General features: G+C 60.5%; 1 protein-coding gene across 7 annotated transcripts in view; it reads left to right on the top strand.

The window, feature by feature from the left end:
* Nucleotides 1-211: 211 nt before the first annotated feature.
* Nucleotides 212-19,997, top strand: part of ESPN (espin) — a 31,818-nt gene continuing 12,032 nt past the window's right edge. For 3 of the 7 annotated variants that reach the window (XM_047871657.1, XM_047871655.1, XM_047871654.1), the window contains exons 1-7: nucleotides 212-670; nucleotides 3,573-3,766; nucleotides 14,387-14,573; nucleotides 14,673-14,891; nucleotides 15,066-15,197; nucleotides 17,687-17,888; nucleotides 18,784-19,052. In XM_047871657.1, coding sequence (XP_047727613.1) covers nucleotides 377-670; nucleotides 3,573-3,766; nucleotides 14,387-14,573; nucleotides 14,673-14,891; nucleotides 15,066-15,197; nucleotides 17,687-17,888; nucleotides 18,784-19,052 — 1,497 coding nt within the window. In that variant the 5' untranslated portion in view covers nucleotides 212-376. The remainder of the gene's footprint in view (nucleotides 671-3,572; nucleotides 3,767-14,386; nucleotides 14,574-14,672; nucleotides 14,892-15,065; nucleotides 15,198-17,686; nucleotides 17,889-18,783; nucleotides 19,053-19,997) is intronic. The other 4 variants (XM_047871656.1, XM_047871658.1, XM_047871659.1 and 1 more) reach the window with 4 other exon arrangements.

The raw sequence follows: 19,997 nt of genomic DNA, 5'->3' as shown, positions 1-19,997 counted from the left end.
CTCAGATTCGAACCCAGTTTGGCCACCCTCCGGGGGTCTCTATTTATACGTGAGCCAAATCAGGAGAGAAGTCCCCGGGCGCACTGGCCTTTGTCGCCAGCCCGCGGGGCGGCGCGGCGGAGGCGGGGCGAGGCGGCGCGGGGGGCGGGCCCCAGCTTTACGCCGGGCGCCCGCGGGGGGCCCCACAGCCCCAGAGCGCGGCGGAGGCGGAGCGGAGCGGGCGAGGCAGTGCGGCCCGAGACCCGGCCGGCAGCCGCTCCGCCCCCCCCCCCCCCCCCCCGGAGCCGCAGGGCCCCGACGGCCGCGCCGTGGACAGGACCGGTGCATGGCGTCCGGGGGAACGCGCTGAGCGGGTCGCGGCGCCGCGGGCGGCACCATGGCCCTGGCGCTGGCGCTGCAGGCGGCGCGGCAGGGCGAACTGGAAGTGCTGAGGTCCCTGCACGCCGCCGGCCAGCTGAGACCCTCGCAGCGGGACCCGCTGGACGCGCTGCCGGTGCACCACGCTGCCCGCGCGGGCAAGCTGCACTGTCTGCGCTTCCTGGTGGAGGAGGCCGCCCTGCCCGCCACGGCCCGCGCGCGCAACGGAGCCACGCCGGCCCACGACGCCGCCGCCACCGGCCACCTCGCCTGCCTGCAGTGGCTGCTCTCGCAGGGCGGCTGCGGAGTGCAGGTGGGTCCGCGCGGCTCCCTGGGCGCCCTGGGGGTTTCCTCCCCAGGGGGGGAGCTCTGGCCCAGAGCCGCCTTGGCTCCAGGGTGGGTGAGATTGGTCACCTACCTACTGAGCTTGCTCCCGAGCTCCTTCCAGAGGGCTTGGGGTGGGATGGGCTCCCCAGATGGAGAGCGCGCCGGGAAGACGCCCCGGCAAGCCAGGGCCACTGCCTAGAAGAGCACTGGGTAATGGGGAGCCAGAGGGAATTGGGCTTACCTGGGCCAGTATATAATCTGGGACAGGGCTGGGGAGGATGGGGAGAAGAGCAAAGCACTGATCCAGGGGAGTCCTGGAGTGTAGGTGGGGCACGGAATCAGAAGCCCAGGTCTCCTGAGAGCAGGTCTGGAAGAGGGTGGGCAAAGTGCCACCCCCGGCAGGCCACCCCAGGCAGAGATGCAGGTGTCCCCAAGGCCAGGGTGTGGGGGAGGGGTGATGGGCGTGGTAAATGGGGCCTCCCCAGGGCCTTAGCTGACCCCGGGACACCAGCGCCTTCCTCCCTTCCAGCTTCGAGTTGCTTCTCCAGCCCAGCCTGAGTCTTCCTGCCCCAAGACCCCACCTAGTTGGTCTCACTCAGTGGCCCTCAGGCGGATATAAGCCTGGCCCCTCCTGGGCTGGAGGAGGAGGCAGCTCCGGGCCCTAAGTGTATCTCTGCATTTCGCTCCTGCTGGCATTAGAGCATCCAGCAGGTACCGGGCTTGGGGATTCAGTCACGCTCCTGATCTCCTGGAACTGTCAGTCCATGGGGGCAATGGACCATGCAGTGGGGTGTCAGGGAGCTAGCTGCGTGGGCGAGGTGGCTAGGAGTGAGTGGCCTCTGCAGGGAGTCCTGGATGATGAGAAGGAGGTGACCAGGTGCCGGTCAGAGAGTTCTAAGTGCAAGGAACAAGGAGTGCAAAGCCCTCGGGCACACACATTCTTATCCTGTTGCAGAAACAGCCAGGAGGAGGGCATGTTTGGGGCGGGGGGGGGGGGGGGCAGGGGAGGGTGCTGGGAGAAGCCACCATAGGCCGGGGCTAGGAATTTGGATGATATTCTAGTTGTGGGGAAAAGCTCCTGGAGAGAGGACCCAGAACTGATTTCCCACTTAGCAAGAAGGAGAGAAGGCAGGGGTGGCCCAGAGCTGGCTGGTTGTGCCCTAAGGATGACCAGACCCCACCCCACCCCCCCACTTCAGGATGGCAAGACCCCCCTTCCTACCCTTCCTGGGAGATGGACGGACTGCTTATCTGCTGGCTGGCTCTGTTATCAGGACTTCCTGGCACATGGTCCACACCCACTCTTTTGGGAGGTGGCACGCCTCCCTCATCCCAGGGTCCAGCCTTGGCCGGAAGCCTCCCTGGCCACTGCAGAGGAGGTAGAGGAACAAGTGGCCTTGTGCCTGGCTTATCAAGTCTCCCTCCCTCGAGCCCCAGCCAGCCTGGGTGCTGAGGACGGAAGTGGGGTGGGGGGAGGATGACCTCGATCCCTGGCCCTCCTCAGCCCAGAGAGATAAGCAGCTTTAGGGTGCGGGCCGCAGCACATGAGGCTCCTGGGGCCTACGCAGCTGTTGGAGGCTTGGGGACAGGCCAGAGCCCATAGGCCCAGGTTCTCTCCTTACTGTCCACCCCCACCCCTCCCCATGCAGAGGTCCGGGCTCAGGGGGACAGACTGAAGCAATCTTCAGCCCCTGCCTGGGCGGTCCAGCACACAGAGGGCTCTCAGTGTTGTGCTCAGCCGCCTCTGTGCCGCCTGGTCCCCCTCACCTTCCTCCTGCCTCCTTCCTAGCCCCACAGCCACCCCCAGAAGCTGACTGGTGACTTACTGGTGGTGGCCCCTGTCCCCTCTGTGCCCTCTTTTCCTTGTGCCTCTTTTATAAGAGCCTCTGAGATTCACCTTCCTCAAGCCTCCTTGGCCACACCTGGCCCCACGGGGCCTCTCTCTGGGCAGAGGGGCTTCCCTTCCTTGATCCTAGTAAACCATGCCCACCTCTCACTGCTTCCGCACCCCCTTCCCTGCCCGCTTCTCCATCATCCCACGTGCTTGGTGCTGGGAGCTCGTGCTGTTCTCGAACCGGTGCCCACGCTCCCAAACTCGCCGGCCTTTGAGTCCAGACTTCTGGGTTCTCTGTGATTCTCCTCCTCCAGCCCAGGTGAACATCAGCAGCACCTGCCAACCCCCTCCCGCCACAGAGACGCACACACCTGGGTGTTCATGGATGACACATTTAGTACTTCCGGGCCATGATCATCAGCCTGCCCCCTCGGGGGTGCCCTGGAAGGTGTCCTACCCAAGCCCCTCCCAGGGGCTGCCTCGAGCCCACACCTACCACTGTTGGCTGACTGTCCGGGCCCTGCCACCGGTACCCAGAAGCTTCCTCCTCCACAGAGCAAGAACGCAGCCTGTTCCCTGGGCCAGGAACAGGGAGTCTGCTGGGGTGCCGGTGGGGGGGCAGTTCTCTGCACTGATGTTAGGGTATTGAAGGTACACCAAGCTGGAGGCCTTTTCTCATGTGACACTTGGGGAGAGGGAGAGGGAGGGACCAAGGGTTAGATGCAGGGGCTGCCCCCCATAGTCCTGATGCTAGCTTGGTAGAGCCCCAACAGCCCACCCTCCCTGCCCCAGCCACCCTTGCTCACTCCTTCAGGTGTCCCCAGAGCATCTGGGGGACAGTTTCTCCTGCAGGGAGGATGAGAGTGCTATGTCCTGAAAGTCTACTATATGCAAGTAGTTCCTACCCGTGACCTGTAGCCTCAGGAAGCCTGGCACGGATGGCTGCCACTTATGAACTGGGGCCGGTTAGGTGCCCGAGGACAGAAGGGCCCCTGTGGCCGGCGGGATGTGGGGCAGGACAAGGCGTCGGGACTAATGCGCTCTTCTCCCACAGGACAGAGACAATTCTGGTGCCACAGTCCTGCACCTGGCTGCCCGCTTCGGCCACCCCGAGTTGGTGGAATGGCTCCTGCGCCATGGCGGTGGGGAGGCCACCGCGACCACAGACACAGGCGCCCTGGCCATCCACTATGCTGCCGCCAAAGGAGACTTCCCCTCCCTGAGGCTCCTCATCGGGCACTATCCTGAGTAAGGACAACCCTCCTCGCCCATCTTCTGGGTGCTGCGGGTGGGCGAGGCCTCCAGGGACTGCCTGGAATCCGCCCCTCCAGCGTTCCAGGGGAGTGACCGCTTCTGGGCCACTCCAGTGGCCAGAGGGCCAGGCCGAAGACAGCTCCTACCCAGGCTGCAATGTTTCCCTTCCTGGCGGGCCGCCCACAGCCACTTGCCCCAGAGCTTTGCAAGCAGGTGTCCCCCAGCACAGCTGCCCCTGGGGGGCTGGGCACGTGGGCCAAGGTCACATGCTCCTCTCCAGGGAGCCTACGCGTGTGGCTCTCTTGAGCTCTGGCCTGTGCCAGTTTGCGAGACTATTCTAATGGGGGGTGGGGGGCAGGGGTGAAGATATGGGAGAGCTTCCTAGACCGCTACTCAAGAAGGAGGAGGAGCCTCCTCCTGCCCCCTGATTAGGCTGTCCACAGAGCAACCTGTCACTTCCTGTGGCCCCTCAGCCCATTCCCACCACCACGGGAGGTGGGGCCCCCAATCCTCCCAGGGTCCTCAGCCTGAGTGGCAGGTCTGAGAGAGCTGCTGAGCAGTGAGCTGGGAGCTCCCCAAGGTGGGGTGGGAGCATGAGGAAGAATGGGGCTCAGTGCAGAGCAGGGGAGTCCTGGGAGGTCCCTGGGGGAAGGGAGGGAGCCAGTATTAGGTGGATCTGGAGGGAAGCAAGGGTCCTAGAGGATTGTCTCAGGGGAGTGGGACAACAGTGGCCCCAGGGACCTGACAAATGGGGGCTCTGATCAGTGACCTTTGTCAGTCCAAGTGGGTGCCTGGGGTGTAAGCAGTGACAGAGGACCGAGTCTCAGGAGGAGAGCAGCCCTGAAGTCAGAGGGCCGATCCTTACCACTGGTTCCACACCCGAGGGAGCCTGCAGGACAGCTGGCTGCCAGAGAGGAGGCAGGAGGGCTGCCCGGCCCCATGGCCCCATGGCAGGCTGGCCCTATCAGAGCGATGTTGGGCAGTCCTAAGACCCCCAGCTCAGCCTGCAGTCGCCTTGCTAAGCAGGCATGGCCTGGTTTGGTGGGTGGGAGCCCAGCAGGTGCACGGGCCGGGACTTCCCACCGCCATCCCTGCCAGAGGCCGCTTGGTGTCACTTCGGCATGAATTCTCTGCTCTGGACAAGCTAAGGCTTGGGTCACATCAGAGTCCTTGGGATTTAGGGGAGGGCCCCAGAGACCCTTGAGTGCTCCCCACCTGGCACCATCAGCAATACCCCTGGGGGACCTGGTCCCGACACTTCTGTTCCACCCTGTCACGTGACACAGAGGACACTGAGGCCCTAGAAGGGGACGAGTGGGCCGTGGCCACCCTTCTGCACCCATAAGCCTCCCTCGGCACACGTAATGGGCCCCCAAAAGCCAGGCTAATGGCAATGCCAACTTAGCCCAAATGATGTAAACTGAGAGAGGGCTCCAAGCCCAGCCCTGGCAGCGCTGGTGAGGAACGTGGGCGGGAGGGGTAGGGGTGGAGCCCCAGGCTGGCCCCTGAACCCCTCCTCACCGAAAAGCCTGGGGCCTGGGATGAGCTGGAGCCCTCCATGGGCTGCGATCCCAGCCTCGGGAAGACTGGCCGGGCCATGGAGCACCATCGCGGGCTCCGGGCCTTGGGAACGCTGACCCCTCCCAGGCCATGCCAGATGCTGGCTGTGATTGGGTCCTGGGGCCAACTCGGAGGCCAGGTGGCCTGGGCTGATGAGCCATCAGCCCCTCAGAGGCCTGTACGCATCTCACAGAGGCGGTCAGAGGACTTGGGTCCGTTCCCGCCACAGCGTGTGACCTGGCTGATAAGAAAATGCTTTTATGTGCTTGCCTCAGGCAGGAGGGGGCGGCTGGGAATTGGGAGGCCTGCTGGGGGTTGGAGGTCAGTGCCCATTTAGACTCCTATCTCGGGGGTAGAGACTCCTGCTCTCCAAGGCGGGGCATGGAGAGGGCAAAGGCCCAGGCTGTCCCCCAAGCCACAGGGCTTAACCCGGGACCCGGGCAGCCTGGCTGTGGAGGCTGTGACTCCACGCTTTTCACTCTCCTGAGCCTCCGGGGCCTGCTGTGAAGCACAGTGAATTATTCACAAGGGCTCAGCTCTCCCTGGCGGTTGGTGAGGGAGGAAGGGCTCCCAGACCTACCAGTGAGAAACTCGATCCCGCCCAAGGAGGCTGTGGGCAGCAGCGGGCCATGGCCGTGCCGAGCTGCGGGGAAGCGGGCGGGCTGGACAGCCTTGGGGGAGGCCTTGCTAGAGCCAGGCTGCACCTTAGGGTGTTAGAAAAGGCTTCAGATTGCAGGGACACCCCACGCCCACCTGCCTCTCCTCCAGGGTATCCCAATCCATTGGGCGAATTCTTCCAGAGGTGGAGGAATTGCTACAGTGGCCTCTGGGGCTGTTTTCCCGTGGGGATCCTCCCCGCAGAAGGAGGGTTCCTAAGCTGGCAGCATGGAGGCTGGCAGGAACTGGGTCTGAGGGCGATGGCCAGGAGCACGGACCCTCCTGGCCAGGAGCACTAGTGGTTGGTAGAGGGGAACCAGCTATCCAGGCCACCAGTCGGGGCAGACAATATATCGCCTCAGAGCTCCTGACCACCTTGCCAGCGGGGTGCTGGGGCCCAGGAACTACCTCGTGCTTGCTTGGCCTCAACCATCTGCTCACCTGGGGTCTATGCAGCTGGAGGGGAGCCCCAGGCTCAGCTCGGACCCTTGGGCTTGAGTTTTGAGGCTGGGGAGAATAGTGGAGGGTGGCGGGGCTCTGGGCTCTTCCTTCCGTTGGGGCCCCGTGCTCTGCCAGACGTAGCCAACTGGAAAGTCAGTCTGTCCAAAGATTTGCATCAATTCCACCTCCTTGCAAGTATCTCCTTTGCCTGAGGCCTCCCCTGCCCCGGGGCAGAGACTGGAAGTGCCCTGGCCAGGGGTCAGGATAAACCCGGATGAGCTCCGACCTGCTGAGTGCTAAGTGCCTAGCACCGGCCCCCCGCCCCCCCCACCGGTAGTCTGAGCCTTATAACCACCCCAGGCAATAGCTCTGTAAGCAGCCCAGTTTACAGATTGAGTTATTCAGGGATAGATTGAGATTCAGATTGAGCTCAGTGGTAGAGCATTTGACTGCAGATTGAGTTATTCAGCTAATGTTCATTGAGTATCTACTCTGTGCCAGGCAATATCCTTTCCTTCCTTCTTTCCTTTCTTCTTTCCTTCCTTCCTTCCTTCCTCCCTCCCTTTCTTTCTCTTTCTTTTTCTTTCTTCCTTCTTTCTTTTCTTTTCTTTTCTTTTCTTTTCTTTTCTTTTCTTTTCTTCCTTCCTTCCTCCCTCCCTTCATTCCTCTTTCTCCTTCCTCCCTTCTCTCCTCCTTTCTTTTCTTTCTTTCTTTCTTTCTTTCTTTCTTTCTTTCTTTCTTCTTTTCTTCCTTCCCCCCTCTCTTCATTCATCTTTCTCCTTCCTTCCTTCTTTCCCCCTTCCTCCCTTCCTTCCTTCCTCCCTCCCTTTCTTTCTTTCTCTTTCTCCTTCCCTCCTTACTTCCTTCCCTCCCTCTTTCTTTCTTTCTTTCTTTCTTCTTTCTTTCTTTCTTTCTTTCTTTCTTTCTTCTTTCCTCCCTCCCTTCATTCCTTTTTCTTTCTCTTTCTTTCTTTCTTTCTTTCTTTCTTTCTCCCTTTCCCCCTCTCCCTCTCCCTCTCTCTCCCTCTCTCTCTTTCTTTCTAGAGTGAGAGGGAATGCAAGTGGAGGAGAGGGGCAGACGGAGAAAGAGAGAGAGAGAGAGACAGAGGATCCTAAGCAAAGTCCATGTTCAGCATGGAGCCCAACACAGGGCTCGATCCCATGAACCATGAGGTCATGACCTAAGCCTAAATCAAGAGTTGGATGCTCAACCGACTGAGCCACCCAGGGCCCCCGTGCGAGGTAATATTTTAACGTGCCAGGGATACATCAGTGAATTAAACAAATGTCCCTGCTACACAGTGTTGACAGAATCAGACATGGCGTCTCAGAGAGGCTAATTGAGCAGCCGAGGCCCCACCAGTTCCCCGGTTCCCTGTATGGCCTTGATCAAACCACATCCCCTTTCCAGGTCTGTCTCCCACTCCTGGTCCAGTCCCTAATCTCTCAGGTCTCCCCACCCTGGCCCTCTTGCTGTCCAGCTCTTCTGCCTTTGGGAATGCAAGTCAGATGCCCGGACTGGCCACAGTCTCCCTGATCACTGATAGAGAAGGCCATTTGCCCACAACGGCCCAGGGGCCCTCCTCACCCTGGCCCAGCCCACACGCCCCACCGCCAGCCGCTCCCCCCTCCACACCCCGTTCCACCTCCCGGGCCTCCTTGCTGCTCCTCCACCAGGCTGGTACGCTCCAGCCTCGCACTGGCTGTTCCTGCCGCCTGGAACCCTCTCCCTAACTTGCAGTCTCTCCTCCACCCCCACTCCTCCGCAAGGCCTGCCCACGGCCTCCTTTAGGTTGTCACTTGCCCAGCAGCACATTCCTCGCCTGCTTTATTTTCCCTCGCACCCTCGTAACCACCTGACATTACGTTCTGTGCATCTTGGGGCGTTCTCTTGCCGCCGCTCCCCAGCCAGGGAGAGTGGACCTCGTCTTCCCCATCCTGGAGGCCCAGTGCCTGACGCGCACTAAACATTGGTCGAAAGCATGAGGAGGCCGGAAGCCCTGGGGCTTGTCCGGCCCCGCGTGCAGCTCACTGAGTGACCTCAGATGGCACTCCGAGCTGGGCGTCCCTGGGCCCACCTGGCAAACAGACCAGCTGAGGCCCTGTGCGAGGGGACATCACAGAGCTCCCCGTCTGACTGCCCGTCTCACTCACCCCCCCCCCAGTTACTCAACAACGAGCAACTAGGCACGCCGTCAGAGCTTGGGGTGTCATGAGCCCTCGCAGCTTCTTGGAGCCCACTTTCCGGGAGGCTCCAGGGCAAACAAGGGGACAGGTGGACAGCACGTGCCTCATTCACAGAAATGTATTTGCATGTGTGTTGGCTTGCCATCTGGGAGCTGCAGGGGAACCAAACTCTGACGGCAGGGGTCTGCTCTTTGCGTGGCGCTGCCCCATCCTGGCATGTGGCAGCCTGGTGACATGTGTCCCTGGAGTGAACCAAATAGGCACACAAGACGTCTCCAGTGACCAGTGCCATGAAGCAAAACAGGGTAGTTTGGTAGAAACCAATGGGGTTGTCTTTAAATTCAGGGGTCAAGGGGCACCTGGCTGGCTCAGTCAGTGGAGTGTGTGACTCTTGATCTCGGTTGTGAGTTTGAGCCCCCACGTTGGGAATAGAGATTACTTAAAGACAAAAATCTCAAAACACACACACACACACACACACACACACACACACACACACACACACAAGAAATAAATTGAGGGAGTCAAGGAAGCCCTCCTAGAGCAGGTGAGAGCTCATCAGAGACCTGGATAAAAAGAAGGGCCGGCCCTGCAGAAACCTGGCGTGGCAGCATCACAGGGAGAAGAACCAGCAGAGGCAGGTGCTGAGGTGGGATCAAGTTTGGCTTTGCTGAGGACCAGAAGGAAGGCCTGGGAGGCTGGGGGAGTTGCAGGGAAGGGTATTCAGCCCGGATGGATTGGGCGTAAAGCGTCCTAGAACCTCCCTGAAATCATCACTGCATTTCTTCCCTGCATCAAGCCGAATTTGGGATCTTTTCAAATGAGCCAGGAGGCGTGAGTGGAGGCTAAGAGACGTAGAGCCACCAAAGGACCCATGATTTTATCCAAGGCGGCCTTACCCCTGATCCTCATAGGATCAGCTCCTTCCCGACCTCCCTTGGAGCAGAAATTGTTGGCCACCAGAAATGCTGTTCTTTGACCTGAATCTGGTTCTGTGGGCGGGTCGCTCCTTGCTGCCCGCAGCAGTGGCAACAGCAAGCCGGCACCGGTCTTGGACGGAGATTTCCAGCAAGCATTCCACTTTTTCTGTGTTGTCGCAGTTCACTCATGTCCTCTTTTTTCCAAAGAGGGAGAAAAATATGGTTCGTGTGATTGTTGCTAGGGAGTTTCAGGCGTATAAAGAGGTCAAGGGTTGGGGGTCTCCAAAGACTCCTAGAGCTTGGGCTCAAGGGAGGGTAGTGTGGTGTCCTTTGCCAAAATGGGGTTGGCAGGTCGGGGAGGGTTTGAGGGAGAAAGGCAAGAGATCTGTTCTAGGCACGTAAAGTTCCAGAGGCCTGGGCAATGCACACAAGGACCGGTGGGCGGAGGTGAGGGCCGGATAGAGAGACTCCAGGTCCAAGCTAGAGAGAGGAACAGCATGGGGGTGCAGGTGGCCTTTGACCCTGGGAAGCGGATGACCTTACGGGGGGGGGGGGGAAGACTGTGTTCAGAAAGGGGGCCCTGGGGCATCCCCACATTTGGAGGTCAGGTGAAGGCCAGGGCCCAGCAAAGAAGACTTAGGAGGCTTGGCGTGGGAGTCGGCTGCTGGTACAGGAAGCCAGGAGGAGCAGGTGTTCCGGAGAGGGAGGAGGGGCACGTGCTAGGGAATGGCCAAGTCAGAGGAGCATGAGGAAACCCCTGGGGTTGGTCACAGGGAGTGACAGTTGAGACCCAGTGGGTGGGGGAGGGGGGTGGCTGGTCAGGATGCGACTGCCACACCAGGAGGCAAAGAGCCGCCTTCCCTCCAAGGAAATGTGCAACCTTCCAAAGCTTCCTCTTCCATTCCCTCATAAGAGGCAAGGAGATGCCGGACAATTATGATGCCCATTTGCCGTATTTGGAAACTGAGGCTCAGGAGCTTAATAACCCACTAGGGTCCTCCTTAGTGAGCTACAGAGTCAGGGTGGTGGCTGGAGGCCAGGGCCAAGGGCAGGGGCCAGGACTGGAGTGGTTACCCTTCGTGTCACTTTGGCTAGAACCCGATGGGTTGGAGCAGGTGGGATCCTGAGGCCAGAAGTACCCCCGCCAGACCCTAGCCCCGTCCTCTGGGTGACCCTCCACAACAGAAACAATGCCTGGCCTGACCTGTGTTGGGCTGAGCCCGGACACCCCAGCCCAGCCGCGTCCCCACAGAGGTACAGGGAGGAGGGATCCCAAAGTATAACAACGGTTTCAGGCTCATGCCAGGTGACAGGCCTGTGCTGAGGGGTCTCCAAGCATGTTTCCTGGCGATTGCTACCCCTCTGCAGACAGCTTTGAGATCAAAGAGACAAGAGGCAGGATGCTGACACAGCTTGGGGCGGTTCAAACCCCAAGTTCCTCTTTTTTTTTTTTTTAAAGTTTATTTATTTATTTTGAAAAAGACAGAGACAGTGTGAGTGGGGGAGGGGCAGAGAGAGGGGGAGAGAGAGAATCCCAAGCAGGCTCCGTGCCTGATGGGGGGGCCGAAGTCACACGCTTAATCGACTGAGCCACCCAGGCGTCCCCCTAAGTCCCTCTTGTGCCCAGGTCTTTCTCTGCCTGTCTCTCATCGAGCGGTCCTAGGCTTCTTTGCACAGTATCTGGAAAATGGGAACAATGCCAGCACCTCCCCCATCCGTCGCTGAGAGGACGTGGTGAGAAAGCTCTGTGCTCATCACGGTGCCTGAAACAGACCTGCTTTCACTGGTATCGATTATCGTCGCCACTATGATATATTCAGCTCTCCACTGGAAATTAATTAAGTTTGCTCCTTGTGCTCCTCCATATTTTTCTGATTTCCCCCAGTGAGCATGAGGGTGTCCCCGCCCTTCTTGCCTCCAGGCCGAAGTAGAAGGTGACAAGGCCAGGGACCCCCTTTCCCCGCCCTCGCCCTCACCCTCGCCCATCAGCATATCTGCCTCATTGTGCTGGGGCCTCCTGGGCTGGAGGCTGTGGCTCCAGGACGGGAGAGGCTGAAATGCTAATTGGAAGGCTGGTAGGCAGGAACGTTTATTGAGTGTTTACTCTGACCCAGGGACTCCAGCGGGGAGCGTCGGCCACTGGCCTGGCAGGAGGTTGTGCGCAGGACTGCCCCCTCCTGCTGAGGTCCTGCCCTGTGCCAGCTTCTCAGACCTTCTCAGACCTTCCCAGGCTGGCTGGCCACCCCTGGATGGTGGACACCTGCCAAGCAGGGGGTGCTGGGAGGGCAGGGCTCCTGGCGTATCTGGCGCCCCATGGTGTCGCCATTGCCTCAGACCTCCCCAGAGTAGGCCTCAGTGGGTCCTGGGTGGTGGCCCCCTCAGCCTCTGATCCCCAGGACCCCAGCACTCACTGTGCCTTGGTTACGGGGTGAATAATTCAGGCCACTGAGTGTTGGTCATGAAATATTAAACAGGCTGTTACTGTCACATCAGTATGTGAATGCATGTGTGGGGGGTGACGATGGCACTGGGGCGTGGAGGCTGGTGGCCGCAAGCCAGACTGTTCCTGGGGAGAGGCGTGTGGGTGAGTCTCTGTCACCGTGTGCCCTGTCAGCTCGTGAGCACCGTTGCCCTGGCACGGGTTGGGTCACGGAGGGCAGCCAGGCATGGTCTCTGTCCCACCCCAAATGTGTGAAGTGCCACACTCCGCATCAGCCCTAGAAAATGGCAGCTCTGTATCTAGGGAGGAGGTGCCCGGGCCAGGAGTGAGGAGAGAGCAGGGAGGCGCCCAGTGTGGGGCTGCAGGTGGCCTGGGGTCAGGGGTCCGGGAAGTGGACAGGCACCAGGGTTTTAGGGACAGGGAGAAGTCAGCTGGGAAAGGGACCAAGTCATGTCATGACAGGGTGGGTGAGAGGGCAGAGAGAAGAGGACTGGGTGGCCTGGTGCCCATGTTGACGGACAGCTGGGCGAGCACTTGGATGAGGGAGGGAGGGCGTGGACGGACACTGGCGGAGTGTGTGACTGATGTCGCCAGCAGATAGATTGGGGAGGCAGATGGGCGGGAAGATGTGAAGTCAGGTAAGAACTGCACTTCCTGGGGCACAGAGGGCTGACCCAGCACAGGGGGGCTCAGCCCCTAGGGAGCTTCTGAGACTCGCTGGGGAGGGCGGTGGGCACACAGCTCCTGTGTCTGGTCCTGGGTTGTGGCTCCACCTAGTGCCCAGCTGTGGTAACTGTGCTCTGGGCTGTCCACACCCAGACTCCGTCAGTGGCAGGGCCAGCTTCCCTGTTTCCCGGCAGCACTCCACCTCATGGGGTTGACTCCCAGTTCCCCGGTTAGGACTCTTCTTCAGCAGCTGGGGAACGGGCACGAGGAGCAATGACACCCGCAAGCTGCCTCAGGGAAGCCCCAGGAGTGAGCACAGGGAGCGGCCTCTTCACTCCCCGTGTGCCTACTGCATGCACCAGGCTCTGCATCACAAACATACGCTCCAATGCCATTTACCAGTTATGCGACCTTTGGCAAGTCAAAGCCCCTGAGCCTCAATTGCCCTTATGCAAAACAGGAATGACAATAGGACCTAAGCTGGGGCATTCGATGAGAACCTGCCCACCAATATCGTGTTGAGTAAGAAGTTGCTGCGGCCAAGGTCAAAGAGGTTGACCTGCTGTCTCCTCGAGGATTTTGATGGCTTCCTGTCGTACATTTAGGTCCTTCATCCATTTTGAGTTTATTTTTGTGTATGGTGTAAGAAGGTGGTCCAGGTTCATTCTGCTGCATGTAGCTGTCAGGTTTTCCCTCTTCCTTGCTGAAGAGACTTTTTATTCCATTGAATAGTCTTTCCTCCTTTGTCAAAGATTAGTTGGCCATACGTCTGTGGGTCCATTTCTGGGTTCTCTGTTCTGTTCCATTGATCTGAGTGTCTGTTCTTGGCCGGTCCCATACTGTCTTGATGATGACAGCTTTGTCATACAGCTTGAGGTCCAGCCCGCCCACCAATATAGAGCACACCAGAGGTGCTTGGTGAATGGTGGCCTCCTGTACAGTTGCCAGATTAACAACAGGATATCCAGTTTAACTTTAGATACATGGCAAATAATGTGTTAGTATAAGTATGCCCCATGCTTTGTTTGGGACATACTTATGCTAGAAGATGATTTCTTGTTTCGCAATTCAGAATTAACAGGGCATCTTGTGTTTTACCTGGCAACCCTACTACTCTGCCCTCTGGGAGTTAAGTCTTCCAGGGGAGGCAGAGGCCAAAATCAGTTACGTTCAATCAAGCATGATAGGCAGTCCGTGGAGTGAGCCCAGGGCCGTACAGGGCACAGAGGTAGGAAAGGCAGGCTCTGCCTGGGGAAATCAGGGCAGGCCTCACTGAGGAGGGATGTGGACTGAGTCCTAGGGAGGAGGAAGGAAGTGCATTCCAGATAGAGAGGGACCTGATCAAAGGCATAAAGGTAAGACAGAAGGTTTGGGGACTTGGGGGCTCACGGTGACAGTGGTTCAGTGTGGCTGAAAAGGTAAGAAGAGGCCAGCTCGCCACATCCTTGTAGACCTTGGTGAAGAGGTTGAGCTATTTACTGAGGACAGGGACTAACTCGGTCAGATGCACACGGAAGCAGGGAGGCTGCTGGAGGGGAGTGGCCAGGCCAGAGGGGCCCCCCTGAGGGAGGCTGGCACAGGACCGAGTCCAGAAGGAGTCAGGTATAGCGCGACCCGGTAACCAAACCTCCTCCAACCCACGCCCCCCGCCCTCCAGAGCTCCCCAAAAGAGCGCGAGGGGCGTTAAGAAGCTCTGGAGGCAGGTGGGCGCTGAGAGCCCGAGGTGGGTGCTGTGTCTCCGCAGGGGAGTGAATGCGCAAACCAAGAACGGTGCCACGCCCCTGTACCTGGCGTGCCAGGAGGGCCACCTGGAGGTGACGCAGTACCTGGTGCAGGAGTGCGGCGCGGACCCGCACGTGAGAGCCCAAGACGGCATGACCCCGCTGCATGCCGCGGCGCAGATGGGCCACTGCCCGGTCATCGTGTGGCTGGTGAGCTCCGGGGCGGGGCGGGGCCCGGGGAAGGGCGGGGTCTGCACGCCCAGCCGCCGGCACCGACGGGGGCGGGGCCTGGAGGGGCCCGGCGCCCAGCCCCCGCCCGTCTTTCCCCCGCCCCCTCCCGCCCAGGTGAGCTGCACCGACGTGAGCCTCTCGGAGCAGGACAATGACGGCGCCACGGCCATGCACTTCGCGGCCAGCCGCGGCCACGCCAAAGTGCTCAGCTGGCTCCTGCTGCACGGCGGCGAGATCACGGCCGACCTGTGGGGCGGGACCCCTCTGCACGACGCCGCTGAAAACGGGGAGCTGGAGGTGGGCACGGGGCCGGAGCGGACGGGGGGGGGGGGGGGTGGGGGGGGGGAGGGTGGGACGGGCGCCCTCTGCTGGCGCCGAGCTCTCAGCACAACCCTGCCCCGGCGCGGGGCGGTGAGCGGGGACGGGGGGTCCGGGCTGGCGACCGGGGTCCTCAGTACTCGACCCCCGCAGTGCTGCCAGATCCTGGTAGTGAACGGCGCGGAGCTGGACGTCCGCGACCGTGACGGATACACGGCGGCCGACCTCTCGGACTACAATGGCCACAGCCACTGCACCCGCTACCTGCGCACCGTGGAGAACCTGGTACGACCTTGGCGCTGCCCCCTGCTTAATCTCGTCCCGCACCCCGCCTCTCCCTGCCCCCAGAGGTAGGTGTTGTTACCCCTTTACCGTGGAGGAAGCTGAGGTTCGCAGACATGAAGCCCCTTGTCCCTTGTCCGAGGTCACACAATGAGGAAGTGTCCTAGACCATTACCCTTCCCAGCCCAGAGCCACTGACCATTTGAGGCGGGAGGGGGCGAAGGAAAAGGGTCAAGGGGAAGAGGACCAGCGTCCTCCTGGTAAGAAGGAAGGCTTGGAGAAATCGCAAGACACTTCATACCAATGGGAATGGTCAAGTCCATTCACCTGCCCACAGCCCATAAGTAGTAGCTCATTTAACTCTCCACCACCTCTAAGGTGGGTGGTGTTAATGTCTCCATCTCACCCAAGGTCACACAGCTGTTAAGTGGTGGAGTCTGAGAGGCATGGCCTGGAGCCACTGCTCTCGACCACGACAGTGTATGTTTGCTCACTTCATGGCTGCTTCATAACGAAACTTCTGTTTAAATTATTTTATTATGGTTGTGCAGCTGGGAAGTAACCTACTGGGACTTGAGCTCAGGTGTGGTTGGTTCCAAGTTCAGGGCACTGCCTCATCTGGTGTAATGCCTTTGGGACAGGAGGGAAGACAGAGGGTGGGCCTCCCAGGTGCCTTTCAGCTCCAGGGGGCAGCCTGGCCAGAAGAGGGACTAGGAAATGAGGTCTGGGGGGGAGAAGGTGGGATGGCCTTTTGCCCACAGCACCATCTGCCCTGTCTGCAAGCACACAGGGGCACCCTGGTACTGGGTACTCCAGAGCACAGCTAGGCCCAGCGGTCGGAAACTGCAGCTGGACCCAAGGAAGAATGTCCCCCCAAAACGGCCGCCCAGAGAGCGTAACGGTCTGTCACCAGGGTATACAAACAGGGGTGGATGCTGTGGATGCTGCACCACAGGTGGCTCTTTCCCACTGAGAGAGGGTACGATTCTGTTTGGAGGGTGGGGTGGGAGGAGGCACAAAGCCCCAGCCCTTCTGTCTCTAAGTAAGCAATAAATAAGCAATAAACACTATCCCTTGAATCCTCACTCTGGGACACAGCCTGCCAGCACTTTCTAGCGTAATCTCAGCCTCCACAGTAAATTAATACTAACAGCTGACATTGTGTAGCATGTACTGGCTACCATACTCTGGCCCTTCAGTAACTGTTAAAATCTTCCTCATACCTTAATGGGGGCAGGAGATACTGTTATCCCCACCGACAGGAAGGATAAGTGACTTGCCCAAAGTCACTTGGCTAGTAGGTGGGAGAGGTGAAAATTGAAGCCAGCGTTCCGGGCTGCAGAGCCTGGGCCCTTAACCTCTGCTATCCGTGGGGTCAGGACTGGGCACCCCCATTGCCCACTGCTGATGGCCAAGAAAAGAGCATTTTCATCTTCCCCCTACCAGAAGCCCAGCCCCTATGCTTCCCCTTGGCTCATGGAAGAGGCAGCAGGGCCTGGCCCGGCCCCGCTGAACTGGGTGGGCTGTGGGCCCCTCGGCCCCCTCACCCAGACAGGCCCAGCTGCAGCAGAGACAGATCCAAGCCATGCAGAATGCTGGCCCAGAAAAGGCAAACACTCCCACAGAGCCCCTAATTACAGGGCCAATGAGCAGGGCTGCTGAGCTGTTACCTGGTGCGAGGCTTGCCTCCTGCTCCCAGGGGGCCTGTGACACTTCTCAGGCAGGGGAGGGGGCGCGGGGCAGGGAGGAGCAGGCCTGGGCAGGAGGCAGCAGACGGAGCCAGCCAGCGGGCTTGCCAGCAGCAAGGCCAGCATGGGCAATGTAAGCGAGCCCCCACCCCAGCCCGCTCCCGTCCCATGGGAGGGTCAGGCCCATGGGCGGGGCATAGACAGTGGTGGGGACAGCATGCCTGTGGCCTGAGCCCGGCTGCCCTCCAGACTCAGTCGGGCCACCCCAGGCCCTGCCCTTTCTCCAAAGGCCCCATCAGGAGACAGGCTGGGCTGGTATTGGGATTCGCCCCAGTAGGGCAGGGAGAGACCAGGGCTGCTGGCCGGGTAATGGGAAATCAGTCTTCCCTGCAAGTTGTGGGGCCCCACCCGCCTCCCCTACCCCACCTGCCCCAGGTGTTCCCATCAGCTGCAGCTCCTGAGCCCCTCCCCGCAGATACACTGGAGCCCACCCCTCTGGCTGGTGCCATGGCAGTCTTGCCCTTGGGGTCCAGACCAGGGCCCCCTCTTCCGGCCATGTCTCCACCCCCTTGAGCAAAGAGGGGCTGGGGTGGGAGTTTCCCAAGAAGCCCGGGTCCTGCTGCGAGGGGGCTGGGCTTGAATCTTAGCCTGGGAAGAACCCAACAGACATTCTCATTATGGGGTGGGAGCCCAGAAAGGGAAGCGGCTCGGCCCGGGTCACACAGCAAGGACATGCCGGAGCAGGACCCTGGCCCGAGCGCACCGGTCTTCGTTGTCGACCTCATTGCCTTCCCTCCTGTTCAGAGTGTGGAGCACCGTGTGCTGTCCCGGGATCCGTCTGCTGAGCTGGAGACCAAACAGCCCGACTCGGGCATGTCTTCACCCGATACCACCGTGTCGGTCCAGCCGCTGAACTTTGACCTCAGCTCACCCACCAGCACCCTCTCCAACTACGACTCCTGCTCCTCCAGCCACTCCAGCATCAAGGGCCGGCGCCCCCCACGTGGTGAGCGGGCCAGGCCGGGAGGAGGGAGGAGGGAGGAGGGGGCGCAGACTGGGACAGACCACCGGGCCCTGAGGGCCAGCCCCAGGCCCACTCTGCCCACCGCTGACGCCGGAGGCTGCCCAGGTCACCAGGAAGGGCTGCTGGTCCTGGTGAGAGGCCGGTGACACTTGTCCTGGTGTGTGCTGCTTGCAAGCACACCTGTGCACCCACATGTACTCTCCCTGGGACAAACCCCACGTGCCCCCTCCAGATGACTCACTCGCTCACACACACAGATGTTCACCAGACGTGACACACACCTGTGTGCCCTCAAGAGGGCACACGTGTTTGCACAGCACACAGGGACGCGCATACACACCGTGCAGATGCACGCACACACCTACACTACAGCACAGACACACAACCTTCCGTCCCCATATCCGGGCACGTGTGCACATTAACACACGCACACCCCACGTCCACAAACCGATGCAAACACATTTGTAAATACAAAGAAATGCGCAGATGCTTGCACACCTGCACACACCAACGCGCAAATGTTAGGCAGAGGCGGGCACGCGGGTATTCACGCGCTGACCACACGCTGAGCCTAGGTGGCCATCCACCTGTGATACCTGCTTCCTGCTGCCAGGTGGTGGCGGCAGAGATGGTGGGGTGGCCCTGCAGTTTGGGGCATGGCCATGCGGACTCCTGCCGCCCGGCCCTGTCAGGTCTGAGCTCAGGAGCTACACCTTCACCCTCCGGTTGGGCCCTGCGCTGCTGGGGCTCCCAGTGAGCTGTAGAAGCCGTATCCCTAAGCCCACCTCACCCCTTGGCGCGTTGCTTCTGGGTGGAAGGGGGTCTCAGTCTTGGGGACTCTGCAAACTCCCACACCCCGCCTTCCCTCCCTCCCCAGGCCTTGCCAGCTCCAGAGCTGCAGACATACAAAGCTACATGGACATGCTGAGCCCCGAGCTGGGCCGACCCCAGGGCAAGATGGGGAGAACCACACCACCACCACCACCCAGCTTCCCTCCGCCGCCCCCACCCCCAAGCACCCAACTGCCCCCACCCCCACCAGGCTACCCGGCTCCCAAGCCCCCCGTGGAGCCACATGCCGCGGACATCTATGTGCAGACCAAGAGCAAACTCCGCCATGTGGAGAAGGAGGCCTTCAAGAAGGAGGTAGTGAACCTTCTCCCAGCTGCCTGCCTCCCAGCGCTGGGCTGAGGCCAAGAGACTGCCTGGCTCATGGACACAGGGCAGGGGGGGGGGGGGGCCCAGGCCAGTGGCCTATTCAAGAGTATAAACTCCTGGCTAGCCCTGTGGGGGACTCAGGGCTGGGCACTGGGGACAGGGAGATGAGTCAGATGAAGCCACTACCCTCTCGGGAACTGGTGATGGGTGAAGGAACATATGATCAGACAGCCGGGCCTCTCAGGGAGCTGGGTCCTCCCCGACCTCTTGCACAGCGTGGTGGGGTGGTCACGGAATTGGCAGAGACTGCCCCCTCCGCAGACCTACCTGCGCCCAGAGCCCCAGGCTCAGGTGGGGAATGGCTCCCAAGGGGCTGTCTTCCAGGTGGGAGATGAGGGGGCAGGGAAGGTGAGGGCCAGGAGGAGGGTGGAGGAAGGGAGAGAGGGACCCAGCACTCAGTGGGGCCTGAGGGAGGGTAAAGCTGAGGTTGGCTACCCAGTCTGAGGCTTGACTGCCCAGGCTGATGGAAGGGCCAGTCCTGAGATGCGACGTGTGGGGGAGAAGCCAGCCTGTGGGGAGGGGGGCTGTGTCCAGTGTGGGCACATTGAGTGTGAGGTGCCCAGGATGTCAGGGCCTCTGGGGTCCTGGCTGAGGCTCTGGAGCCAGAGGACTAGTCTCGGTGGCTGAGAATGCTAGTCGGGGAGCCCCCCAGGGGGCCCCCGGGGGTGCTGGCCAACAGGGCAGAGCCCGCTGGTCTGGGACATGGAGGGCAGCCTGAGACCACAGGTGGCTGAGTATGGGGTCTAGGCTCCGGAGGGTCCTGTGGGAGCCCTGACCTGTAGTTCTCCCTCAAGCCCAAGGCAAACCACTCCAGAGCCAAGCTGAGTAACCAATTTGCCCACAGGTGTTCCAGGTCACAAGGCCACTGGGTGG

Source organism: Prionailurus viverrinus, chromosome C1 (assembly GCF_022837055.1).
Source record: "Prionailurus viverrinus isolate Anna chromosome C1, UM_Priviv_1.0, whole genome shotgun sequence".
In the NCBI taxonomy this organism is placed as follows: domain Eukaryota; kingdom Metazoa; phylum Chordata; class Mammalia; order Carnivora; family Felidae; genus Prionailurus; species Prionailurus viverrinus.
This window is presented reverse-complemented; position numbering and strand designations above follow the sequence as displayed.